The sequence below is a fragment of the Erpetoichthys calabaricus genome, chromosome 8 (assembly GCF_900747795.2).
Source record: "Erpetoichthys calabaricus chromosome 8, fErpCal1.3, whole genome shotgun sequence".
Taxonomy (NCBI): domain Eukaryota; kingdom Metazoa; phylum Chordata; class Cladistia; order Polypteriformes; family Polypteridae; genus Erpetoichthys; species Erpetoichthys calabaricus.
The window spans coordinates 121,230,648-121,257,931 of record NC_041401.2 but is presented as its reverse complement, the minus strand read 5'-3'; the positions used below and the strand labels follow the sequence as shown (position 1 = coordinate 121,257,931).

General features: G+C 41.4%; 3 protein-coding genes across 8 annotated transcripts in view; 2 read left to right on the top strand and 1 right to left on the bottom strand.

The window, feature by feature from the left end:
• The window catches only part of odad1 (outer dynein arm docking complex subunit 1), a 16,705-nt gene extending 5,481 nt beyond the window's left edge, over positions 1–11,224 (top strand). The window contains exons 6-15 of the mRNA XM_028807373.2: positions 314–427; positions 525–592; positions 807–991; positions 1,792–1,926; positions 2,014–2,096; positions 2,170–2,338; positions 3,419–3,582; positions 3,687–3,790; positions 3,955–4,045; positions 9,885–11,224. Of these exons, the coding sequence (XP_028663206.1) occupies positions 314–427; positions 525–592; positions 807–991; positions 1,792–1,926; positions 2,014–2,096; positions 2,170–2,338; positions 3,419–3,582; positions 3,687–3,790; positions 3,955–4,045; positions 9,885–9,992 (1,221 nt within the window). The 3' untranslated portion in view covers positions 9,993–11,224. The remainder of the gene's footprint in view (positions 1–313; positions 428–524; positions 593–806; positions 992–1,791; positions 1,927–2,013; positions 2,097–2,169; positions 2,339–3,418; positions 3,583–3,686; positions 3,791–3,954; positions 4,046–9,884) is intronic.
• On the bottom strand, positions 11,209–25,171 carry zgc:154075 (uncharacterized protein LOC556929 homolog). 6 transcript variants are annotated; one of them, XM_028807371.2, is made up of 14 exons: positions 25,055–25,171; positions 20,716–20,854; positions 19,051–19,135; positions 18,893–18,966; positions 18,756–18,815; positions 16,022–16,129; positions 15,147–15,203; positions 14,933–15,063; positions 14,745–14,799; positions 14,579–14,671; positions 13,480–13,614; positions 13,301–13,402; positions 11,866–12,030; positions 11,209–11,527 (listed from the first exon to the last, which is right to left on the bottom strand). In XM_028807371.2, the coding sequence occupies exons 2-14, from the start codon at positions 20,806–20,808 to the stop codon at positions 11,354–11,356; spliced, it is 1,332 nt and encodes a 443-aa protein (XP_028663204.1). In that variant the 5' UTR covers positions 20,809–20,854; positions 25,055–25,171; the 3' UTR covers positions 11,209–11,353. The 6 variants fall into 6 exon arrangements, 5 of the variants coding, with proteins under 5 accessions (XP_028663204.1, XP_028663205.1, XP_028663203.1 ...); XM_028807372.2 differs by having other exon boundaries at positions 20,716–20,823; positions 25,055–25,161; XM_028807370.2 differs by lacking the exon at positions 25,055–25,171 and adding an exon at positions 21,142–21,851.
• On the top strand, positions 24,513–27,284 carry si:ch211-222l21.1 (prothymosin alpha). Its single transcript, XM_028807374.2, has 5 exons — positions 24,513–24,709; positions 25,449–25,532; positions 25,956–26,025; positions 26,211–26,311; positions 26,508–27,284. Exons 1-5 carry the CDS (start codon positions 24,656–24,658, stop codon positions 26,574–26,576), a joined length of 378 nt encoding a protein of 125 aa, XP_028663207.1. The 5' UTR covers positions 24,513–24,655; the 3' UTR covers positions 26,577–27,284.

The following is a 27,284-nucleotide window of genomic DNA, read 5'->3' as shown; positions in this document are numbered from 1 at the left end:
GTGGGTTTCCTCCGGGCGCTCTGGTTTCCTCCCACATTCCAAAGACATGCAGATTAGGTGGATTGGCAATTCTAAATTGGCCCTAGTGTGTGCTTGGTGTGTGAGTGTGTTTGTGTGTGTCCTGCGGTGGGTTGGCACCCTGCCCAGGATTGTTTCCTGCCTTGTGCCCTGTGTTGGTTGGGATTGGCTCCAGCAGACCCCCGTGACCCTGTGTTCGGATTCAGCGGGTTGGAAAATGGATGGATGGATGGATAGTAATCTGTACTTGTTGTGTGATCACTCTGTCCACCACTTTGTCTTTTTCTCCTTTCAGGCTCTAGTTAGGATGAACAAGCATCTCACCAAGAATTGTGCTCTAAGGAAGGAGTTAGATACTCTTCGTACAGAGCGAAGCCGCTTTGAGCAGCTCTTCAGAAAGCTGGAGAAGGTGAGCATGTAGAACACTTAAAGCAGGGTGGGAATTTACGGGTGAATTATGTCTTTGGCATATTGAGAAATTGTTATATGTTATATTATTTTTAAAGGAAAAGCAGGATATTCACAAGGAGATTGGTTGTGTGATTGACACGTCCACTTCTGCCTATGATGAAAGGTAAACAGTGAGGAAGAATGTACATGTTCAAAGTCAATTTAAAGTCTGCATTGGTCACTTGTATTTTCATCAATACTTTTTATCCCTGACCTAGTGACAAACACAGATGTGGTATGCATTTGTGGGTGCTGGTTGCTTTTGGGTCAGTTGACTGATATGAAGTAATATTGCAGTAAATGTTTGTATTAACTCATTGTTATTATGCTATTGGCAGAGTGGAAGCCCAGTCCAAAATTGTTCTTCTAAGAGAGAAAGCCTTGAAGGATCAATCCCAGCACAATGCTGAGATCAAGGAACTTGAGCGCATCATCGACCATGACCGGAGACTGAAGGATTTTATGCGTGTCAAACTTCAAGAGCGTGCAGATGAAGATGTGTTTGGGACTCAATGGCTAGGTGGTAAGCATTGGACCACAAATATCAGCTTGACCAGAGGTCAGTCCCAGTCGATTAATTCTTCACTGAGTGCAAGCTCATACACATATTTGCAGCTATAATGCAACAGCAGAAATATTTAAACTATGTATCATTTCTAAAAATGAATATATAAATTAAGTTAAACACACAGTAAAACAAAGCAATTTTCAATTTTATTAACATAAAATTATGATAATAAAAATATATCTGCTGGCAATGTAGGATAACAAACTCTCTGGGGTAGTCTATGGTCGGCTATAAAAGACAAAATTACAGTTGGGTAAAATCATACTTCTGGTGATCATGGCCAAATGAATGCCCATCCACTTCTGGATATTCTACAATAAGATAACTATATGTTGGGTGGACTAATAAGAACATGAAATCCTTTTATCCTTGGATTACAAGGCTTCCAAAACATCTCTATTACTTCTCATAAGTAGAGGTAGCAGCTTGTTAACATAGCAGTGGAACCAATTGCCACAATACAACGCTTAGGAGAAAAACAGAATAGAGGAAGGTCAGTAACAGTTTTTAATTATTGTCACACTGTTTTTGTGGAAATGAATAGCAAACAGAATTGTAATATAAGCAGCAAATTAGTATATGGTAGGCTAAAGCAATGAGTGTTTAGCCTGGATGTAACTGCTGAGACTGATGAGGCTTCACTTATATAACCAGGTAGGTCATTCTCAAGTTTTAGGACACTCTAGCTAAAAACTCAAACTGTACCTGTTATTTTATTATTTCTTGATACTTTCAGTTGATTAATCATATTTTAGGAATGGAGATGGCTGATAGACGGAGGCAGGACCAACGGGAGGACACAGTGGAAACCTATGAAGATGCCTTTCAGAGAATTCATACTATCACTGGAGAGAAAGATCTAGACGTTCTTGTCCGGAAGTTCATAGAAGGTAAGGGCAGCGATAATATCATTTAAAACAGAGCACCTCAGTCTTACTTCTCCTCTGGTGACTTTCTGCTTGTTGTCTATGTATCAGTGGAAGACAGAAATTTTGCACTCTTCAACTATGTTAATGAACAGAACAGTGAGATAGAGAGGCTTCAGGAGCAGACAGAGGAGGTACTATTCCCTATTATTCTTCATGCTGTGAACTAGGCTCAGTGCTTTTACTGATGATTTGGTTTGTGATCAGATTCAGAAGGAGATGGCCTTATTCCGAAATCAGGGCAGTCGGCAAGAAGAACACCACCAAGTCTCACTGAGGGAAATTGAGCTGAAGATTGCACAGGCTGCACAACAGGCAGAGAGATATGAGCAGCGGGAAAAGGAGATAGAGAAGATTCAGGAACAACTGAGAAAAGGTATGAGATGAAGGAGCAATGTGGAGCAATGGAGTGTACAACAATAAAGAAGAATGGAAAAATGTAACAGTGAAGGGGACTAAAAGAACAGACTATGCACAAGCTGGGTGAGCTTTAAGGGAGGACTTACACGTTTGTGAAGTGAACTGTAGAAAATCAGCAGGGCAGACTTGATGAGTGAAATATACATCAGTGGGGTGGATAAGGGATTGGGACATACACCAGCAGAATAAGATCATGAATCATATGGTACATCAGTGGTGTGAATGGAAAAATAGGTTATATCCCAGTGCAATAGTCTGAAGTATAGAATATAATAAACACCAGTGTTGTAGACTGAATAAACACATCGTGTGATACAGGATTGTAAACCAGGATGTTGAACTATATAAAACTGTATAGATTAAAAGTAAAATAAATACCAGTGGGATGGACTATCGTGGGAAACTGTGCACCAGTGAGATAATCATGGAAAAATGGTCTGCTTACCAGTGAGCTGAAATGGAATAGTGGACTTTATACTGGCAGGAGACTACAGAGTAAACTATAAACCAATGAAGTAACAAGAGAAGCATACCATACATCCCTATAATGGACATGTGTAATAGAGTGGATTTTAGTGGGGTAGAATTTAGGAGTGGACTGTTCATCAGTAGGGTGACACTTAGGAGGAGACTCCTCACCATTGCTGTGGGCTGCTGGACTGATTTGTTGGGTAAACAGTAACAGGGAGCTATACTTCAGTGTGATATAAAGGATGAATTAGTTTTTCATCAATGGGGCAGGATATACGAATGAGTTATACACCAACAGATTGAACTGGAGAAACAGATGGTAGACTCATGATGTGGACGGTGATGTAGGCTAAACATCAGAGCAGTAGACAGGTGCAGTAACATATAAATATACTGTATACCAGTGCACAGGACTATAGAAAAGCAATGGGATGGGTGGGAGAAATAGATTTACAAAAGAGGAACAGATTGAAGTAGCGGACTAGAAATTAAAATTAGACTAATTGGAAAAATCCAGAAGAATTGTAGGGGCTCTGTTCTTGACTATAGATATTTCCTGTTTCAGGGATTGGATCTTTGTTCGATAAGACAGGGTGTGATCGCGCTGTGATCGAAGACATGCTAGGTAACTCCTCTGGAATCAGAAATAGCAATATGATGACCTACCTTGGCTTACTGGAGCAAAGAGCCAACGAACTTCTCTCTGCACATTCTTACCTATATTCTAAGGTACCTCCTAATGAATGCCTTTTTGGGTGGCCTTTGTATTCCATGCTGTCTTTGAATACATGTAGATCATGAGCCACCATTTGTGCTTCTCTGGCTTTCTGCAGGACTATGACACAAAATACAGCCCACGTGAAGCAGCCCAGCTCCTGTTGGGTCAGAGCCCTGAGCATCTTGTTGACAGCCTTTTTATCCAACCCCCCTCCACTGGGTATGTGATTTACATCTGATAAGTGTGGCTATCTGTAATCTGATGGTGTGTGTGTGTGTGTGTGTGTGTGTGTGTGTGTGTGTGTGTGTGTGTTTGGGTAGAAGGGACATTTAGGGGTATTGATTGCTTGTCTGGTTCTTTTAACATCTTTCATTCTCATACAGTGAGGATTATGACACAGAAGACTCACCTCCCACTGATGAAGAAGAGAGACCACTGACGCAAGCTGAACTGCGGGACCGTATTCTCAAGGGGGTGGGTATTCTGAATAAATTTGACAACTATGTACATTGCAGGGTGTTTTATTTCATGCCTTAGGACATGGCAACAAAAAAGGAAAACATTTTATAATATTCATCCAAAGTGACTTCTTTCTTACCTCATCTAGTTTATCACAACCATATTTTGACACATTGCTGCTTTCCATCTGTCTAAAGAAAACAAAAGGTGATAGGGAAATTTTTGTAATAGCACTGATTTTGCTTGCATACTGTAAACACATAAAGCAGATTTTAGAGATTAATGAATCCTAATAATGGTTAACTATCATTAGAAATGTGCAGTGATAGACAGATGTCTGCAGGATTGGTTTCTACCTTGCACCTGACGTTGCCATGGCAAGTTCTGGGTCCCTGCAGTCATCATTTAGATTAAGTGGGTCAGTAAATTAATGGATGGATGGAATTAATTATGCAAGAATTCTAGTGGATGCTTATTTTTATATATCTGACCAGTTCAAGCCAATGGTACATGCTATTTCCATTCAGCTCTAAAATGAACATCATTTTTTTTTCAGAAGAGCATATTTAGAGGCAAAAAATGAAATTTGAAAAATAAAACTGTCTTGGAGGTAAATTGTTAAGGGGGACTGGAATAATGGAGTCCTCTCGCTCTTGTGCCAGTTTGTTACCACACAATGCAAAGTCATACAAATGTGTTCCACACAAAGAAATAAATGGTGATAAGAAAGGCCAGAAAGAGTGCCCATAAGGTCAAATGCATCTGGCATATTTGGGTGCAATACCAGACAGGCAGCCGTACCATATGTTAATCCAATGTATTTTTGTAAAGTTCATTTTATAGTAGGTTGGCTGTGAGTTCCTCCCAGATTGTCAAACACAAAGCAAAACATTGAAAGCACAGAAATAATACGAAAGGAATTCAAAAGGTTTTGAGCCTGAACTGTTAGATGAAACATCATCCATCCATCCATTTTCCAACCCGCTGAATCCGAACACAGGGTCACGGGGGTCTGCTGGAGCCAATCCCAGCCAACACAGGGCACAAGGCAGGGAACCAATCCTGGGCAGGGTGCCAACCCACCGCAGGACACACGCAAACACCAAGCACATACTAGGGCCAATTTAGAATCACCAATCCACCTAACCTGCATGTCTTTGGACTGTGGGAGGAAACCCACACAGACACGGGGAGAACATGCAAACTCCACGCAGGGAGGACCCGGGAAGCGAACCCGGGTCTCCTAACTGCGAGGCAGCAGCGCTACCCACTGCGCCACCGTGCCGCCCTAGATGAAACATCAATAAAAACAAAAAGAAATTTATTTTGCAGCATAATTCCCATGAACACAGTTACACTTGTTACAAGGCTGACAAAGCTCTCCACTCAATAAAACATTTTGTCTTGCTTGTACAACCACACTTAAGTAGCTGACATGATGTTCTCATTATTGGTATAGCAGGTAGTCTTACAGAGGTGGAAACAGGTGGCAGTCACATAGGGTCATGTCTGGAGAACAGGAAGGGTGTGGCATCTCTTCAAATCCACAGTTTTGCAACCTGTGGACTGTGACCAGGGACATTGCCGTGAAGCACAGAGGGCATGGCTGACATCTCACCTTCCTGAATTTCCTATATTTGCTGCTACAAACACTAAAGCAAATCAGTATTGTATTGACTGGTTATGTGGAACTTTTGAGGCATGTAAACATACTGGCCAAAAATTAAACAAAAAAAAAAGGACAGTCCATTTTGCTTTAGTATTATAAAAGAACAGCCATTATGAATGACAAAACCATTGCTTGCACCAGTTTGCTTCTATTACTTTAGGCCTAAATCCTTTTGCTTTCATAATGGAAGACTGTCATTATTTTTAAATACTAGATTTCAAAACTGAATCCAGCTAATATGGCTAGCACGGTTTCCTTACATCCCCAGATTCCTTGGTTTGAATCCCAGCCGGGGGTTTCATTTGTAAAACTTTGCATGAATTCGAATGTGAAAATATACATTTGCTAAACAAAATCTGATTTATAAAACCTGGCTTAAGCACATTTCTACACAATTCACCCTTTATAATCACAGGCATCTTATAAAGTCTATATCGGTTTATAAACTAGTCATCATCATGGGCAAAAAAATCTGACCGATCCCAAACAGTTTGTTTTCTTTATATATGACCATTTGCATAGTCTTCAAGTAATGCCAAACAAGGCATTCTGTGTTAAACCATTAAGCTATAAATATGCTGTAGGGCATAAGATTTAAACATTTCTGGACGCAGGGAGTGAATCACATCTGTATTTTGACTGTGCTTTGGTTTTTAATCCTGGAAAGTGACAATAGGTATCTAAATCAAGCAGACAAAAAAAAACCAAAAAAGTTCTTCAGTGAAAATATGCAGCATTGGCCCACTTAAAAGAAAATTAAGATAGAGTCTATACATCATATTCATCCCTTTTTAGATTTAACAAGTTTGTCACATCAAATGTACATTATAATAATGGCACAGTGATACTAATTATTATATGTGTGAGTTGTTCTTTAGCTGGTTTGGCAGCATTTCCCTACTTGATCAAGGGTGTCGTCATTTCCCAGTCTCTCCAAAATGTTGCTTAAAAGTGGGTCATAGTTGCAATAAAAATATATGGAAGTTCTCCTATCAAGTGTTCTTTTATAAATCCTGACTTTTATGTGGAAAGCTGCATATGCACATTTCAAGACCTCTTGTCACTATTTGTGTGAAGTTTGCATGTTCTCCCTATGTCCGTGTGACATTTTCTTCAGGTATTCAGAAATTTCTACTATATCCCAAAAAGGTGTATTAATTGGCGACAACGAATTAGCAAGTTTGAGCTCTGTAGTAGCTTCATTCTTGCTTCACACCCAGTGACTAACGAATAGTCACTTGACGTCTGCAACCTTGAACTGGATTAATGAGGTAGAGAATGGATGGATACTAATAACAATAAAAGGAATATTTTCCTTTGATCATCAGGGATGGTTACTGTTTTTTTCAGTGATCCTGCAGTGTTTAAACTTTGAAGCAATATCAAATTGCATTTCTGGTGAATTGTCGCTACTACAGTCTGTCAAAAATCCAACAATTTGTTTGTGTTCTTGTATATTCATAAGTTTCATATATGCTGTATGATTTGAGGTAAAGTTCCAGCAGTGCCACAGTTTCATCCAAAATTAAAAAAAATAAACCTTACTGTAATTTTAATTCAGGCTCTGCATTTAAGCCATTTATGTTTTTACATTTTTTCCATTTTGCTACATTAATTAGGTGAAAAGGGTGCAAATGTAGTAACTAAATAGTAATCAATTTCACTGCAAATGACCAGATTAGGTCTGAGAAGGCCTAAGACTAAGATTAAGATAAACTTGGAAATGGGTGAAATTAATTTAGCCGCATCCCTACAAGTAACAGAATTCAAAATGTTTATAGCTCTAGGAATAAGAGTTCTTAAATCTGTTGCTCTTTACTCTTGGGAAGCTAAATCTGCAGTCTGATGGCAATAGTTAAGATTTGGGATTAAACAGGATGGCTACTGTCTGACAGAATTGAGGTAGCCTTCTTTTTAATTGTTTTGTGATATACTGTAGCTCAGTGACAGAGGGCTGAGGCTCAAGCTTAAATCATTAGCATTGAATGCAATGGAGGAATCAAATATGAGGCCCCATGCCATCACATTTCCCATTGGGATTAATAAAGTATCTATCTATCTATCTATCTATCTATCTATCTATCTATCTATCTATCTATCTATCTATCTATCTATCTATCTATCTATCTATCTATCTATCTATCTATCTATCTATCACTGGGCACACTCACATGCTAGCCCACACTTGCTTACTCCAGAAAAAATTTAGAATCTCCAGTTAACCAAACATGCACATTTTTGGGATGTGGAAAAAACTGAAGACCCCGGACAGGACTTATGTAGACATTTGGAGAATAGATGTACAGTTAGTGACCCAGCCACGATTTCAAATTTAGGCTTTTACAGCAGCATTGACCACTGTGAAGCCACACAATTCTTATTAAAAAAGTTGTTCTCAATTAAAAATAAAAAAGTAGATTTGCATTGTTACTCTATTAGGTAAGTGGCACACTGGCACAGTGGTAGAGCTACTGCCTGGCATTGAGGAGACTGGGATTTGTGCCCTACATGGAGTTTGCATGCAGGTTGGTGAACTTGCCCTAGTGAGTTTGTGTGTGCTCGTCCTCTGATGGACTGGTGACCTGTTCAGGTGTTGTTCTTGCCTTGTGCCTACCGATTGCTTTTATTAGATTACTTTAACTAGTATGCAAGATATTCATATACATTATATATATTTTTACATGCTTTTACCTGGCCTGGATTACAAAAAAACTGTCTTATCTTGAATGTGAAAGGAGCAAGTTAGACTGAGGTAACAATCCATCAGCGGGATATTATTTTAATTTATTTAACATTACTAAAATATTCAGTCATCAATTTTGTAAAGCAATAGCTGAAATAGTCAGAAGTAGCCTAAAACTATCCCAATAGCTCATGACTCAAGGCAGAAGCAGACCACCTTCCTGTGCAGAAAAACTTTTGTAAGCCATGCTCATACACACACCAACACTTATTCGACTGAGTGGGATCAGAGTCGCCAATGACCTAAGCTGCATATCTTTGAGATGTGGAAAAAAAATGGAGATGTTATAAAAAACTAGGTTTGAATCTGAGCCCTGTCACCCACTATCTGTGTGGAAGTTCATTACAGTACTGTATTAATAACAATATTCAGTAATAAACATCTGCTGTGTATATGAAAGACAAAGATTTGCACATAATTATTTTTGGATATTTTAGTGCCAATTCTATCAAGAAACAAAATTGGCAAAGTTCATACTAATAAATAATACATTTTAACATGATTGAAGTTTTGAGGAAAGCATGGTACCTCCGTGAATATTGCTGCTATCTCATAGAATTGTATTAGAATGTAATGGGCTCAAATTTTGCCCCTGGATGTTGTCTGAGTATGGTTTGCTTGTTCTCCCATGTGCATGTTAGGGTAATTGGTAATTCTAAACTAGCCATTTTGTGAGCACTGTATGTCATTAGGCCATGTGATGAGTTTTCGGCCTTGGGAACTCTATCAATAGGATGGGTTCTAGCCCCCTGCAACCATAAAATGAATTAAACAAGTTTGAATATATTATCTTATGTTAAAAGCTGAGGGTGAAAGGTAAGTGTTACAATAAAATAATAATTGATTTATTACAGATTAACTGTCTTGGACCCATCATGTTTGATTAATTTTAAACAATGAATGGGCACTAATTTTTCAGTTTTATTGGTGTGTCTTATTCTGCATGTCAGTATCAGGAAACACCACTAATCAGAAAGATGCCAACAGTCTGGTTTCAGTTGTTTTTTTGTTACAAGCAAAAGCTCCAAAATGGATGTTATTATACATTAATTGTATCATATGTAGAGATAGATACTTTGAAGATATCATTGCTGTAGTTATTCTTCTACATATGACTTTTTCTTCTTTTTATTTTTTATGCTCTTGAAGGTTTTTGTACTTCTCTGAGTTGTTGTACGTTGTACAGAATGCCAGTTTCTGTCCAGATTCTTTGATATTTGACTATACACTGTGCTTCATTACAGAACCAAGTTTCCAAGTTAACTCTGCTTGGTTCTTTGCAGCTAACTGAAAAGCACCATTAATGATGGAACTGGACTGCGTGTCTGCCTAGGGGGTTGCACACTGGGATCTTGAGTTGTTTCTTCGTGTAGTGGGTGCGGCAACGCACTGTACCAGTGCATGCTCCCCAACTTGACTTGGGTTTATTTTTTGTGCTTTAGGTCCTGAAGAAAGAGGAGAGAGCAATGGCCCTTCATGGTACAAGGGAAGTCAGAATGTCCAAGACTGACATAACTACCTCATTCAAGAGACGTTCCCAGGAGGCTTAGTCGCCAGTGTGTATCCACACCACCAAAGAAAAAGATCTTCAGCTCATGAATGTTCCAAAGGTTTCCTGCTTAGCAACCCTAACTTGCCTTCTCCCTGCCAACATATTATAGAAGCACACATTGACACCACTGTCCAGTCTCTGTTAGTCCTTTTGTCTGTTAGAGAATCTTTTGGATGCTTTTTCCCCACAATGGTTGGGGATTTGAGGGAGCAATGACTTCATAGTCAATTACTGGATTGATTTTGCTATATACTGAGCCCACGTGACTTCACTGTTCTTGTTTCTTGGTTACCTCTAGAGATTGTTCATAGCAATATTTGTGAGATCTATGTTATTCATTTTGAACTCTAACCTCTTACCTGTTCCTGATTCATGAACATTAATATATATTTGTTACATATGGAAGACAATAATATATGGCTTCCAGATATTTCTGTTACCTGTGGGAGTCATCTGACCTCCTGAATGTTCCCTGTTACAGATGAGGGTTACCAGATTTCTTAATGTTCTTACAAGCTACAGTAGGGGGTACACAATGTCTAAATATCCCAATTACTTATGGGGGTACCCAATTTCTCAGTTGTTTCTATGACTTCATATTTCTAACTTCTAAAATAGTCTTGTTACCTTGAAGAACACCTGATGTCTAAAATTCCTGTTACTTATTGGAGGAGCCTGACTTCTCAGACTTTCCTGTTACCCACTGGAGATATGTGACCAATTGATATTTCTACTACTTGCTAGAATTTGATAGTCTCTCAGCAATTCTTGCCACCTACGACAGACAGTGGGGTACATCTAGATATTCTTGTTACTTATGGGAGGCATGTGATCTCCAGGATGTTGCTGTTACCGATGGGATGTACCTGACTTCTTAATGTTCCTGCTACCTAGAGGATTTTGCTGACCTCTTGCTTTTTACCTTCCAGATATTGGAGATTTCTTTATACTGTTGCACATAGACATTGCTTGTTCTTGCTTTTAATGGTAGGTATTTGCTGTTACACATAGGCTGCCATTCCCTGCAATGGGAAACTGGCTGTTCAATGTCTGTTCTACTCATAGCAGTGGTCTCAGTGAATGTTAAGGTGCTGCTGCTCAAGAAGGGCTTTGGTTTGGCTCCTGGACGCACCTCAGGAACATATACAATATGTAAACCAGATTATTTCTTACTTACTGATATAATACAAAATAAAAGTAAAACATAAAATGTAAACAATTTTATAAATTCTTTATAATTGTTAGTAATGTTTTCTGCAGTAAAGCATTTTAAGTGCAACTATAACATGATTGCATAATCAATAATCATGTAAGCCTTTCAGCTCTAAATTTTGTTTCTGATCACATCAACTACTAGAGCTAAATGGGGGTAGCTGTGTTTGGCCCCATTGTTCCTTGGGCCAGTTTTTCTGCCCACTCTTCTTCAAAGAACACAATTCGGTTCTCCTTGCGTGCCTGCTCAGCAGCAAATACCAGAAGATGGCTGGCTAGGGTCTCCTTTGGGCCTGACTGGATCAGTGCTGCATCACCAGACTGTAGGGAGACAAACAATGTCTTATTATTATTTACATAGGTACAGTTTCACGGTCACAAGTGGGGAGTGACAATGTGAAGTCAAAACACCTAGGTGTTTAGTTAATGGTCATCAAAATGGCATCTTCTGCAGAATTCTCATGATAATGGCGACTTTACAATTTTAAATGACAAAAATGTCATGGTTCTAGTAGTGAGTGAATCAGAATTGCCTGTTTCATATTTACTGGCTAAAGCAAAATAGTAGCACTTTGGGGCTGGTTCCTGGTTGTATGGAATAACAATTAACTAAAACATACGTTTTGGGTGCAGAAATTACAATGCTTATTTATACTTACTGCTATCGCAGCCACAAAATCCTTGATGAGGAAATAATCAGAGCCCCCATGTGCTCGGAGAGAGCTGACCAGTAATCCTGCATTATCCACATGATGAACGGTCTCCTTCTGGGTCAGGAAATCGAAAACCCGCACCACAGAGTCATTGTTGCAAGATAGCTCTCCCTGCCAAAGAAAGAAAAACTTTTATCACAACAAGCCAGAGGGTGGATGGGTCACATAGCCTCTTGGGGTAAGACAGTCGGGTCAAGTCAAAGGGTTAGAGGCTGCCTAAGTCACTTTAGAGAATATTGAAGATATTTAATTGCTCTTCTGAAAGGATTAGGAGAAGAAGATAGGTGCAGGTGATGGATTCACTGTGAAACAGCTGAGCGAGTAGCCACAGCAGTGCTATTAATTGTTCAAAATATGTCCTCCTGTGCTTTGCAATCTTCTCTCTTCATCTTCCCTCCCTTTTCCATGGTCACTAAGGCAACATTTTTTCCATGACAACAGCTCTGTTGCCAGCAGAGGCATTCTTTGGAATGGCTTAAGCCCCGCCTCATTTCTAAATGCTCATCCCATTCTATGTAACTGTCTGTGTCATTTTTTTTTTTTTAATAAAAACGCCCACTTGGCAGCCTATTTCAGCCCTTAGTCTGTGACTCCAACATGACAGCAACCCTGGAGATTGGTGGCAGCTGTCCATTAGAGACATACACATAGCACAGAAGAGTCACACCAGGGTCTCTCATATACTGAAGACATTAAGGTTCACTACATGCTTTGTATCCTCTAGCCACTGTAGGGAGCTGGCAACTTTCAATCGTCTCTCTCCAGTGGGAGTAGGAGACCTTTGCTTCTACCCTTATCTCTCATCTTCTTTCTCCTCACCAGCTGTACTCAGTTATAAATGAGGAAACACACATGCCAGGTGCCAGCTGCACTGCTTCACCTCTCCCTGCTGCCTGCTTTCCCCTTCTCTCTCTCTCTCCTACTCCCATCTTAGGCTAGTTGCTAGGCAACAAATTCCCGTGGCTGAATGGATTTCTCTCTTTGCCAGTAAGGGCCATTGTTTTTCTTTGAAGTCGTCACTAGGCAGCTGTGGGCGCGGTCCCCTTTGAGATCCGTCTGGAGTGGCTCTGCCAAAGCTACAGCGGAAGCTCTGGTGCATTGGAGCAGGCAGAGGGCCTCTGTGGGCAAAGAACTCCTCCTTTCTAGCCAGCTCAGACAACAACCCCTCCTTCTCTTTGCTGTCTTCAGAAACTCCAACAAGCCTGCTTCTGCAGCACAACAACCACAGGGGGGCAGTGAAGTCTATCCAACACAATCTAAACCTTGTTCTTGTCATCCTAACAAACATCACAATAACAGATGCACAAATGCCATCTTTCTAGCTGAACATGTTAGTGTAATGCTTCTAGATATGGACAGCAATCATCTAGGCCTCTATTACCTTTGACCCTGAAATAGTAGTAATGCGCTGGCACAGTCTCTCTGTGAATGCCACCATGGAAAAGGCAACAGTGAGGCCTCCTTCAAACTCCATATTCACAACCTAAAAAATCACCAATAGGAATAGATTTAGAGGGTGCAGGAACAAAGAGGATTACAGGATCCCAGATCTTTCCTCACCTGATTAGTGCAAACATCATTATCACAGGAGTAAACACAGCGTCCATATGGACCAGTCTGGAGAGCCCGAGTGACTGATTCAATGTCCACATTAGAGGTAGGACAGAGCACTGAAACTGGCCAACCAACACATCCCTAGAAAAATAAAGTAGGCTTCATTAACTGAAAATGGCAGCCCAATTTACATTCTCACTTTAGTAGAGAAAGTGAAGGTGAGTGAAATCAAAATGCTGTTGGAAATTTTGGGTACAAGTAGCACTGTTCCACTGTTTCTGTGGAAGGTCTTTGTTGAATGTCAAAGTGCCAGACTCCACTGGATAGGGGATAGATTAAATGAATCACCTTGCTTACCACCATTGTTCTGGAGCAACATAGTGTAAGGACAGCTCAAACGGGGCAGAGAAAGAATGACTAAGTTAGAAGAGGACAAGGTAAAACAGTCAAAAACCTGACAGTACATGCTCAAGAAGCACTGAACAGATTGGATAAAAATGATTAATTGGAAGAAGGGGGAGCACAAAGATACACCACAGCGCATGAAGTACATAGTACATGAAAGGCACAGATGGCTACTGCAGAGTTGGCCAAGCTTGCAACAGTCCCTTACTTTCCATGCAATTTTGAAGCAATAGACACCGAAACCCAACACCAGCTTCAGCAGAGATGGCGCCGCAGCCACTTGACTCACAATTCAAACATAGTCACTGGGTCAACTGAATGGTCTCCGGTAGTGCAAACAAGAAGTGGCACAATGCCCAAGTCAAACTTACCTTGAGAAATCACACGAGACACATACAAGGGAAAAAAAAGTCAGGAGCAAAGTGAAAGAAAGGCAGGAGAGAACAGTGGGGGATGGAGAAGCAGGAAGTGGGGGAAGGGAGAGAGGTAGGAATGAGAGTAGAAAAAAGAAGGAGGGAGGTAAGCCCCACATCTGCTGTGCAAGGGCCAGCACACAATGCCAGGCCAGGGCTTTTAAAAAGAGTCATTGTCAGTAGGATTGCATTTGACAATAGAGCCATCTGCTTAGTCCCCCTTAAGATGGGGGTTTGAAGAGGATAGTAAAATTAGAAAAGTTTAGGGGGGCTGCTGGGAGTCTTACCTGTCTGACCATATCCAGGTAGATCCTCTTGGCAGAGTAAGGGCATTGCTGTTCCACAGGACAATCTAGACAACGGGCTGTGGCACCAGATGGCTACAGGCGACAATTAAGTGCAGATTTAGTGACTAGCTGAAACTCTGCAAAAGTGCCCAACCCAAATACTCACCTTGTTGTCACTGGAAAAATGACTTAGGCTTCCAAACGATGAGACCTTTAAACATCTGAAATAGAAGAAAGCCACAATGACTTAGCTACAGAGCAATTTTGAGCCGCTTCTCTAGAACTTCTCGTACTAGACCATGGCTGGTATTATATTTTTTTAGGAGGCAGAGGGGACCTCAATTATGATCATACCTACGGTTGCCCAACCAGTACAAGATCAGGTCAATGTCATGGGATGACTTAGTCAGTAAAGAGAACGAGCTTTGGGATTCCTTACGCCAGTTCCCTCGCACAAAAGAATGAGCAAAATGATAAAAGCCCACCTGCAGGGACAGACAGACGGATCAATCCATGCTAGCTGATGGCCATTGGGAGTTCACCTGTGCCCTGTCCTCTTATCACTTACCGGCTCCAGGTGCTGGATATGGATGACATCTCCAATGGCCCCTGAATCAATTAGCTCCTGCCAAAGAACAATTATTTGGATTCATTCCAATGAAAATATTCTCAGGTAACACAGTTAGTTGGGGCGGGTAAGGTCATTTGGGAGGCAGGGGACAGATGGCAACATAATTCTAGGTCAAAATTAAGGCAGAAAAAAGTTACTTCATATCCACCTCTGAGGTGGAATGGAGATGAACAGCCTGCCAATGGCTTCATGTTAAAAGAAAAAAAAATTCTGAACTGATAATGTGTGCCTAGACCAACTGCGGTTAGGGCCAATGAGATGTCTCTGTGGACAGGAATGTGGATAATCGAGACCAATGATTACCTAGTTTGGAAGCGTTGGCCAATGAGAAGCAGGCAGTGGTTAGGAATGACTGGAAATTTCCAAACTTACATGTTCGGCTTTCTTAAGAGCACCCCTCCCCCCACCATAGTTGGCTCTGGCCTCTCTCTCTCTCTCTCTCTCTCTCTCTCTCTCTCTCTCTCTCTCTCTCTCTCTCTGCTTGTTCCTCCCCCGCTCATTGAAACAGGAAATGGAGTACAAAGACTGACGCCTCCCTTCACAATGTCTCCCAACTAATGCAAGATGGGCCCTGAACTGAGCTGGAGGAGGCCAGAACTACAAAGGCAGATAGGTGTTGAAGCAGAAGCTCCTCTGCGTTTTGATTCTCTCTTGGATTGTTTAATGTCAGGTCATCTTTTATTAGGTTGCACTTATAACAGACTGCATGCAGCATTTTAGTCACAAATGTAGCACACAGAAGCTTGAATTGAACTAAGACAGCCCATTGTAACTGAATTCCACTGTCCAGTAGACAGTGTGCTATCTCATACCTTTATCTTGCGAACAGCAGGTGAATATCTGAGCACGTGGCAAACAGCAAGCAGAACAGCACTGTCCAAGCAGGCAGACACAATCTCCAAGCAGTCATCAGGAGTCACCTAAGAACATAAAAATATAAGAAAGGTTTTTCTTTTGAGAAAAGCCACTGAGCTCAGCATAACTTGCTCATTCTCCTACAACAAAGAATTACAAACATTGTTAATATCTGATGATCAGGAAGGTTCCACTTTGAACTAAACCACTTGGGTTCTTATTTTACTTCTCTGCATGAAGAAATACTTCTTAATATTTGAAGGAAATTAGTATTATCCAGTTTACATCTGTGTCCCTGTAATCTTAATGAGTAACAACTTACTCAAGGCCGGCCCTAGCATTTTTGCTGTCTTAGGTGAAGCTGTAAATGGCGCCCCTCACCCCAAGCAAAATGCATGACCCTTTTTATGACACATTCGTTTAAAAAATGTAGGATTATTGAAGTTTTACAACCTTTGATGTAGTTTTACCTATATGACATTTGTTGTAGTCTGGTACCACAACTAGATTATGAATTAATGTATATATGCACATTTCATGTATGCATTTGATATACTGTATTTTTTTAATGAAGTTCAAAATTCTTAGTTGATGATGCTAAAGAAAACCAACAGTTTGCCACAGATATTAAGTAAATGAATATACATTTGACTTGGAATTTTAGAACTGAGAATATTTTATTTAAAAAATATGAAACACGTATATAGAAATGTATAAATAAAATTATAACACAATAATAAATATGATAATTATTTGATGGTAGTTTCATTTTACAAACAAAAGAATCTTCTTCTTCTTCTTCTTTTGGTTGTTCCCGTTAGGGGTTGCCACAGCGGATCATCCAAAATTGTTGTCCGCATATTGATTTAGCAAAATTTTACACTGGATGCCCTTCCTGACGTAACTCTCCCCATTTATCCTGGCTTGGGATCGGCACAAAGAAACACACTGGTTTGTGTATCCCCTGTGGCTGGGTTTTTACAAACAAAAGAATAAACAACAATAATAATATGTTTCATAAAGTGATTTACAACTATAAAAATACAAATCAATGAAATTTAAACTGGTCTTTTCTTGACTTTATCTTTGTGAAGTTAAAAACAATTTCTTTAAAAACAGTTGTTTCAACTAGCTCACTCATGATTGATACAGTTACAGAAAATAATATTAATCCTAAGGACATACACTGTATATTATATACAAACCACATAAATGCTGTACATAAACCACTCAAATGACTGCTACATTATATGTTTTCTTTTTAAAATATTCACTCATTTCACTAATTTTATTCATGTGAATACTAATATAATATAATAATAATTATTATTATAGCAATACAAAACAGCAATGATATACACAGTATTAAGTATGCAATTCAAGAAACACCCAGACTGTAAGCATATGCTGACCATTTCAGTAATTAAGCAGTGCCAGCCTTGGAGTACTAATGTTTCTCATATTATGAGGAGTCATTATAGGCACATAAATGATCCTTCTAAAACTGTGTGTAATGCCAATGCACTGTGATTGCAGAATAAAGGAAGCAGAGGAAAGAAAAATATATGTATGCACCCAAAGTTTCCATTAACTCCATGTCAAAATAATGATGGAAAATAAAACAAGAACGACCTTGCTGAAAGTAAAACAAAGCTAAAACAAATGTAAAACTATGACCCTGCATCTGAAGAAAATAAAGAAACAAGGACAGTCAGCATAAAGACAACCTTTGTGAAGCGGAGTACAGTGCAGCATCTTCAGATTTTACAAGACCATCGATAAAGAGCTATTGTAGGTCATTGAGACCAAACAGTAATAGTATGTAAAATATAAAACAATATTTTACAAGCCAGAAGACTGAAGCACTCGTCAGTTGTGTTGGGCCAAGACGATGTTGGACCAGCCACCTGATTTACACAGTCAGGAGGTCTGTCAGTTCTAGAAGGGGACAGTGAGGAGCAGCCTACATGAGGAGGATCCCCTGATGGAGACAGCAGCCAGATGGAAGAGCCAAAGTTTTGCATTTACTAGAGTGAACAAGGAGGCAGAAGTTAGGAGCTCTGCTGCTTCACGGAAAAAGGCATTGCAAAGAAGTGGCCACAAGTCAATAGGTCTGCTTACATGAAGAAAGGTTTGCTGAAGTGTGCTTGTTGAAAGGACAACGTGATGCGAGGTGCAACTCGTTTGTATGTTAAGCAGTGTATTTGTTGTTTTAGGTGGCATTTCCCATAGTTCTCTATAACAGCAAGGAGGTTTAGTGATCTGCCTGTTCTATGTTCTGGTTTTGAAAAATAAATATGCACAGCTGTCTGAGGGTGCAAACCTGCATATTCTGTGTGGTATCTATGCCTGTCTCTTCTGTTCTCTTGCTTGTTACAATGTAATAAGGTTATTGGGAGTCAGAATGGTGTATTGACACCAAATGTTTGTAAGTCAGTATCTGTTGTTTAAAAAAATACCATCCCCACAAATTCTGCCACCCTAGGCGAATGGCTTGTTTGCCTAAATGGTCGTGCGAACCCTGAACTTACTTTAAATGAATGACTGGACAGTTAGAAAAAAGAATAGACAGAGTGCTAGAGGTAGAGTAAACAACAGTTCAAAGAAGAAGGAGGCTACCCAGATGACTTTTAAACCCCAAAAAACATTGGCTTACTTTATTTTGGCATTTCAATACTACCCTTAACTCACCGACATGGGCTTCTCCAGTAATATGTGGTAGCCTCGCTTTGCAAACACCAATGCTGGTTCCTGCAGGCCAAAGTGGTACAAAAAAGAAAATGAGGAACAGAGAGAATGGAAATGTGCTTCTTGTGTCAGAATCCTACCTTGTGGAGGTGGTCTGGTGTACAGATAATGGCAGCGTGAGCAAATTTTTCCCTCTTAGCTGCTTCATGCCAGTCTGAAAACAAAACGGTTACCTAAGTTTCCAATGCCTGTCTGATACAAAATTAGGCCTAACTTAAACACACTATACCTCACATACCCACAAACACATTCTGCTCCTCAATTCTGTATTTCTGCTTGAAAGCATCCCGGGCAAAAAGATTTGGATCTGCCACTCCAACCACCTTTAAGAGAACAAGAGTTAATATTAATCAATTTAATCTTTGGCAAGTTAAACTGGTCATGTCATGCTGTCATTCCAGTCTTTGGTACTGATCTGATGGCTGAGTACTTTGGGTTAAGCAGTGCCCTAGTAGAGAGAGAAAGAATTATTAGAAGGGGGTAGTATTCCATGCAGGGGCCATACAACCCATTAATTGCTAGGATTTTCCGACCCTCTTTTAAGAGAGAGAGTATCCCAGAGTAGAAATGCAAAATGTGGCAACACCTCTTAGTCGACTAAGGATGTAGAGACCCCAGAGGAAACATTTGACACCATGTTTTTCTTTGAATAAGATAAGCAGCAAAGGAGCTACCTTGGAGACCTGGCTCTATAAGGGCAGTGAGAGGCTCAGGTGTGCATCTAGCCTGATGTCTCTGGAGAAAATGCAGGGCACACTTACCCTGGATGTAATTTTGGATCATGGCAAAAAATTACCCAGGATGGTATTTAAGTTCACCTCATTGGCTATAGAGTCAAGCAAGTGAATTGTGGGGAACAACATATCTAGTGGATGAGAGAGAGAGAGAGAGAGAGAGAGAGAGAGAGAGAGAGAGAGAGAGAGAGAGAGAGAGAGAGAGAGAAGGAGAGTTATAAAGGTGAATTTAAGACAAGTGATGCAACATTGGTGGGTAACGTGAGAAGCCCCCCATCTTGCTAGACTGTAATATAATACCATGCAGATAACCCGAAACAGGCTGCAGGTTATTTCCTTTACCTTCCTTTATTAGTCACTTGTGTTCCCTCCCTTTGCACATCCCTCATTTAAATGTAACTATTTAAATATGATTATTTTCTGCATATGTCGGCCCCTTTCTTTCGGTCTGAGTCGAATGTCATAACCTAGTCTAACAGGTCATGGCACTCATTCTCTTACCCTTCAACATTATACCAGTTTTTCCAAATTCACAGTAGGGTCCCCTCTCTATCCTAATGTCTATGTGAATGTATTAGAGTTTACCTTAGTTTGTACCTTGTTGAGTCTATGTTTACCTGGGTATGTCAGTGTATGCCATTCTGTACAAATGTACACACACTATGTGTGTGTATGTATGTATGATTTGGCATGTATGTATGATATGGCACTGTATCCTACTGGCTAAAGAGATGGCTGTGAACTGTCAAAAGTAGCAATATCCTGCTGCTGCCTAACTATATAGCCCCGAACAATTCATTGTATGTTCCTAGAGCTGATCTACCCTTCTTGAGTTATGATAGTATAACCCTGTGATTTGTGAAATTACAGTATCTAGTGAGTAACTCTGTGCTGGCATCAAACTTTGTCTTTTTTCTAAAAACACTACTAGGCCTCATAGCCATAAAGCTGGTAAGAAACAAAATGTCCTCAGGGTAGCAAAGAGTCTATGAGATGTGTATTCCCTGATCTGCAGTGGTCAGTCTGACACTCAGCCTGTTGAAGCTGTTGTCAGTTGTGACAAGACTGAACACAGAATCCTATACCACCCGTTTCCATAGATTGCCTCTGTTCGTGTCAGTCAAATTAAGCTAACTTAAAGGAATGACAGTAAAAAGCTCATTTCTTACCCTCATCTGATCTGGACACTCTTCAGCAAAGCGTGCATAGGTACTTCCACGGTTCCCTGCTCCAATGATAATCACATCAACACGAGTAGCCATTGCAAACAGAGCTCCCTTGCAAGTAGAGAAGGTGTCAGAAGTAGGCCTACCAAGCAATATGCAGCCAAAGTTAACATTTCATTCTCATAGGATATAGTGAAGAGCAGCCTCTGTTTGAAAAGCCAAAGCCAAGAGGATCAGAGTGCACTGCATTATGCACCTTCCTCATTTGCACTGTGCTTCTAAAAATGAAAACTGAAGAAACTTCATCAAGGACAAAGTAAGCCCTTGCTAGCAGAGAAGCATCAACAGATTACACATGCACATGACACTTTTGTTAATATCAGGCTAAAAAATGTTGTGATAAAATATACTGTACAAGCCTCTGCTTACCTTGTTTGATAAAACAGACCCACAGCTTTCTTAAAGCCTTCACTGACTGTAATACTGTAGCAGTGGCAGTCATATGTTACAGTAGAGAACAGCAGAACACAACTTGTATCAAAGGTCACTTTCAGGCAGTTTAAAGAGTCATCCAGTTGTGAGCAAATAACAAGAGTTTCCCACAGCAACAGTACATGTCGCCTCATAAACATGGAGTAAATTTCCCCCGAGAAAAAGCAATAATGAGACACCACACATGCAACTGAGAAGGAAGACCCAAACATGTACTTACCCAAAAATCCTGCACAAACATTTGACACTGCCACATAGCCAACATACATACTAAACCAACACTTCCCTACAGTCAAATGTCCTACACACATTCTTCATCCTATATTAACAGCCTGGCCAACACACACAAAACCACCTGCATGGTTGCTATTAATGCATCCTTGTTTCTCATGGCACCAAAGAATGGCAATGTGTTTGAAGTACGAATTTCACTGTACTCTGTACATATAACAGTACTGCTACAGCTACATGTCTTGCACACATTTATATACCAGACAACCTGCTGCCCATTTCTCCACTTATTCCGCCATCGCTCCTGATGACTGCATGACATACAGTCAGTCAGTCATTTTCCAACCTGCTATATCCTAACACAGGGTCATGGGGGTCTGCTGGAGCCAATCCCAGCCAACACAGGGTGCAAGGCAGGAACAAATCCCCGGGCAGGGTGCCAGCCCACTGCAGAACACAAACACACATCCACACAGCAAGCACACACTAGGGACAATTTAGGATCGCCAATGCACCTAACCTGCATGTCTTTGGACTGTGGGAGGAAACCGGAGCACCTGGAGGAAACTCACGCAGACACGGGGAGAACATACAAACTCCACGCAGGGAGGAACCGGGAAGCGAACCCAGGTCTCCTTATGCTACCACTGCACCACCGTGCCGCCACGTGACATACACATGCACAAAAATCCAGTGGACACATTTGCTACACACACCCCAAACAAGCATGCATATGCCGTTAAACACAAACCCTCTCTGACCACATGCACCACACATGCGCACAAAGACACCTAGCCTGCAGAAACACAGCCACCTAACCAGCACATTAACCCGCTTTCATGACAATATGCCCTGCATACACTCATGACCTTTTCTTGCACACATTGAGCACACAGTAGTCTGACCTAATGAAGACACACACTCAGCATTTGACGACCTCCTCTCTCACACACACTCACCTCTGACACAAGCGCTGCACAAACCCATCAGCCACACATAGGTGCAACAAGATGCTGCACTCTCACTTCCTGTGGCCCATAATCTTGTTTCCTCTTTAACTGTGAAGTTCCATAAAAAGAATTAAAATTAGTTTATTATACACTATCCTGTTCAAATACTTCACAGGCCTCCCAGTGCTTAAAAAAGTGAGCTTGTTTTTTTTTTCCACAAAGACCTCTGCGCTAACCAGTGAGGCTCCATCTTTCATCCAGAGTCGTCATTTAAAGCTCCTAATCGCTTTTTGGCCGCTGGACAAAGACTGTGAACTTTAAGCATGCCTCACACCTGCCAGAGTTCTTCACACTGGCCACAGGTCCACCCCCAAGTGTCCTCAAGAAGTCACAGTCTAACCCAGCCAAGACAATGTGCAAGAATAAACAGTGCAAGTACAGACAGTATTTTAACAACACTAGATCCTATGAAGCCCTTCATGAGCCAGGCAGCAGGACAAACAGCATTAGGGTAAACAATGCAGTTCCATAAACACCCACTTATTCTGGCATTGTAAAAAAAACAACAACAACAACAACTTTCCACCCATATATCCATCTATCCATTTTCTGTACCCACTAATTTAAATGTTTAATTCAAGATTGTGGCAGCATTAGGTACAAGGCATGCACCACCAACCCTGGATTGGGAGTCAATTAATCATAGGGGTCACACAAACACAGTCTAACAAAGAGCCAAATTAGAGTTGCCAGTTAACCTTACACTGATGTCTCAAGAGATTTGGGTTGAAACCCAGAGCACCAGGAGGAAAGGTCACACAGACATGTACAGAATGTTCATACTTCATACAGATAGTGTGCCCAGGATGGGATTTATTGAGACAGCAGTTTTAACCACTGTGCCACTGGACTACCCTGAGCAAACAACCATATATAAAAATGCAGAACATGCTTGACTCATTTTGCCTTGGGCTTTTTACCCCATAGCCTGAGCTCAGGCTTGTGCCAGGACTTATATGAAACCTGTCAAACAACCTAACGTGAAGCCTAGTCACTACAGAAATGGAGTCAAGCTCTAAACATGGCTGTCTATCCTCCTCTATTATAGCTGCCTGGCCTTACACTGCCTTCTAAGCAGTTAAATTCAACTTGGCTATCTCTGTAACATTCTGGGAATCAGAGTAGCTGGACCATTCTAGACAAGCTGTGGTTTTCAAATTTGGCCTCAGGGAACAAAGTAAGAACTGGAGAAAGGCACCTCTCAAGTAACAGAAAATTCCCAAAATATCCAATCCTCCTCTTAACCTAGGTGAGTTTCTTTGTGAAAAGAATAACACAAAAGTTCTTAGGGACTTTCAATAGGTACACCACACAAAACTGTTCCAACAAGTCAAAGCTCTTATATTGGGATTTTCGAGCATTCCTGCAGTTGCATGGTGATATGTCCACATTGGCTACGTGAATCTCCCAAAATTATACCAAGATAGAGACCAAATATCCACCTCAGCCAAGCATGACACAGTATTTTGTAAAACAAAGTTCAGATCCTAAATTAGATTAAACAGGTTCTGGAAGTTAATGGATGGGGATTCGATGAGAGGGGCTGCACATTTAGCTCCAAATATTTTCGTCTCCAAGGTTATAAATAGATGGAAATGAAGAACAATTTGGCGGGACCTTATTAACAGACACACTCAACATCCAATCCACACAATACAAGTTGAGCACCATTTTGTAATGACTGACTTTAAAATCGGCCAATTAAATCTCATGTCAAGAAAGTCCTTCGTGCTGCCAAGGAAGGCGGGAATCACGTCCGACTTCCAGCGAATCAGCAACAAAGACACACTGACAAATGGGCGTCAATTAAACATCTAGAGGCTGGCACTTCGAGAAAGTCCCTTGTTGTGCTAAATAACGGGCGGGAATCAGCGCAGGCATGCTAGCGAATCAGAAAGAAAGAAAAGTCGACAAATGGGCGGGGTATGAAAGGCGGGAGCGTGAGTTCGCGATCTACAGGCAGAGAGACCTATGAGGATGCCGCGACTATGGAGACCACTGCGCTAGACCAATGGCGTGTCTCGTCGGCTCGCTCCTCGGGGGGAGCGCTATTTAATTCTGAGGTTTGAAGCAAGCTGCTTCACTCCTCTCCTCGCCTGCGAGTCACACGCGTCTTGTGGCAGATAGGGGTCGCTGTGCTCGTCTTCGCAACAACGTAAAAAACCTTTTTTGTAGAGTTTCTTCTAGGTCTGCATTGAAAACAGCTTAGAATGGCAGACACCGCAGTCGACACTACCACCACCACCACCGAGGTTTCTCCTAAAGTAAGTACTGCTTCTATACCACGAACAAAGACTCTGCGGAGGGGGAGGGGGTTGAATAATCTCAATTGTCTTTGTGTCGTAGCCATTTGGTACTATTGCCTGTGCTGAGTTCCTGAGGTGCTGTGACGCAAAGATGCCACAAAACCCTTTCATAGTAGAGCATGGTGAAGACTCCGTACAGTTTGGCCAACGTTCCTAAGCTTGAGCGTTACCAGCGCGGAAACGGTTGACCGCGAGTGTTTATCATTTTCTCAACGCGGATTTCGCAACTTTGGCGGAAAATGCTAATTTCCCCCATACAGCCGATTAGATCGATGCGGTCATGCTCTTCGAGTTTACAGTTACCTGTTCGAAAGTCGAAGTGCCGGGAAGCACGCTTGGGGGATTTTTTTTTCTCGGCTGCGCGAGCGAGCGCGACGGCCACGTTTCTCCGAAGATTCTTTTGTCTGCTTTGTGCGCCGCGCGCCCTCATCGGAAGAGCGCGTGCGCGCGTGAAACATTTAAGTCGTACTGATTGATGGTGACGCGCCATTCTTCACGCTGGATGGCTACGCGGTCCTATGCGTTTTGGACACTTTATTTAATTCATTAATGTAGTCCTTTATACAATTTTTCACGGATTTACCGATTTTACCTGGAAATCGCCTCGATTCACTCGCATTTTCCTCCTTTCATATCACTTTATCGGACAGTTTGTGGACGCGAGTCGATTTAATGTTGGGTTTTCGATTATTTACAGAAAGACATCAAGGAGAAGAAGGACGTTGCAGAGGAGGTCGAAAAGAAGGAGAACGGCAGTGATGAGACGCCAGCCAACGGAACAGTAAGTGTGGGGCTTTCCATGTGCTGGTTAGATCTAATGAAACTCCTCCATAACGGAGAAGTGTAAAATGTCATATATTGTGAGTAACGCATGACTGATTTTACGGATAAGCTAGTAAGGTTTAATTGGCCATGCAAGCGTTGCACAAGGGAGGTATCAGAAGGCTTTGTGATGAGAGAGTAACTAGGAAAAAAGTACCTGAGGACAATGTTCATATACATATTGTATATATTGGGGGATAGATGACTATATATTAATTTCAATAACTGAAATTGATGTCTTTCTACTTTACGTGTCTCTAGTGTTCTGCATAATGGTGAGCATTGTATCTTATTCTACTATATTGCTGAGAAGGTAAGCCAGGTAATCCAATGAGACCCCAGCATCCTAGGCATCATCTCATTGCTATACGTGTTTTTTTAGGAAGAGAATGGCGCAGACCATAGTGAGGAAAACCCTGAAGACGTAGATGAGGAGGAGGAAGATGAAGAAGGTAGGTCTCTGACTTTTCTAAAATGTCAGACCACACGCGTTGGGCATGCTATGGATCAGGGAGTAAACAGGTGATTGGATATATCCCTGATAGTATGCCACTGTTGTTCCGACTGGCCCCCTTTTTTCGTTTCCGCATGTTTTGCTTTTATGTTCAGTGGGATATGACTCTCTGTTTGGTTTCAGCTGAAGGTGAGGGGGAGGAGGAGGAGGAAGGTGAGGGAGAAGAAGGTGCCGAAGAAGAGGAGACCGATGGGCCTCCTGCGAAACGTCCTGCCGAGGAGGAGGTGGGTTGATGGTTGTGCGTTGCAGCCAGTTGGGAGGGGGAGGGGTGCGCTGGCTCCCAGATGCGTGTGTGTGACCTCACACACTTGTTGCGGTTTCCCACGTGGGATGCACATGCTGACTTTCTGACCCCACGACGGGCGGGCTCGGCTTACATCTTTAATAAACGCAGTTTCGTTCTTCTCTTCCCGCCCCCAGGAGAAAGTTGAATCAAAAAAGCAGAAGACAGAGAGCAGCGAATCGACAGAAGCTGAAGCAAAAGCCTAAAAACTCATCCCTCTCTCCCCTTTCCCAGCTCCGCCCGCAAGGTCAGCCTGACAGGGTAGAGGCTGTGCTTTCTATTACAATTTATATATCTTGCGAAGCGATTACACCCAAATCCTGTAACATCACACAGCCAGACATCTGGAGGATGTGTTTTTGTGAAATGTTATTTATTCTGTGTGGTGGGTTTCCCGGCTCTACAGCATGCACTTATGTGTTTGCAGGCCAGATACAAAGCACAAGCCCTACTGTGCTGGCTGACCGGTCGGTGCAAACTCCTCATGCAGCTATGCCCTGGGGGGGTGGGTGCGAAAAATAATACCTAGTCTTTTTAGCATCCAGTCAAGACCAAAGAAGCTGGGTCTCATGATTGGGAGGGGGGTGGAAGAATAGTTCTGAGAAAACGGCCGTTCAGGTCAGTTTTGTGCCGTCTGTACCATCGGGACTGCAATGCTCTTCGGGATGTTAGATGTTGCTGTTGCTACATACTTCCCAGTCTTATGGGTGGAAAGGTTTTGGTCATGTTATGTATCAAATTTTGTATTTTTTTTTCCCTGTGGAAACACAGCCCGGTTACCTTCGGTCACAGGGAACACACTAAGCGTTTCTCCAGCACCCTGTCCGCACTTCTGAGCAATGATACCCTTTTCAGCTGGTCACTGCTTTGTATATTCTGGTTCTCATTTATAAATAAATTTTTTTTCTTTTTTA

What these genes read in the sequence shown, in the direction of transcription:
- zgc:154075 (XM_028807370.2), bottom strand. Translation starts at nt 21,515, where the DNA reads ATGTGTGTAGGACATTTGACTGTAGGGAAGTGTTGGTTTAGTATGTAT. An exon ending in GGTCTGTTTTATCAAACAAG is followed by an intron (nt 20,855 to 21,141) that starts GTAAGCAGAGGC and finishes ATTGCTTGGTAG; the next exon opens with GCCTACTTCTGACACCTTCT. An exon ending in ATTTTGTGGCTGCGATAGCA is followed by an intron (nt 11,528 to 11,865) that starts GTAAGTATAAAT and finishes GTCTCCCTACAG; the next exon opens with TCTGGTGATGCAGCACTGAT.
- si:ch211-222l21.1 (XM_028807374.2), top strand. Translation starts at nt 24,656, where the DNA reads ATGGCAGACACCGCAGTCGACACTACCACCACCACCACCGAGGTTTCT. An exon ending in CCACCGAGGTTTCTCCTAAA is followed by an intron (nt 24,710 to 25,448) that starts GTAAGTACTGCT and finishes GATTATTTACAG; the next exon opens with AAAGACATCAAGGAGAAGAA. An exon ending in GGAGGAGGAAGATGAAGAAG is followed by an intron (nt 26,026 to 26,210) that starts GTAGGTCTCTGA and finishes GTTTGGTTTCAG; the next exon opens with CTGAAGGTGAGGGGGAGGAG.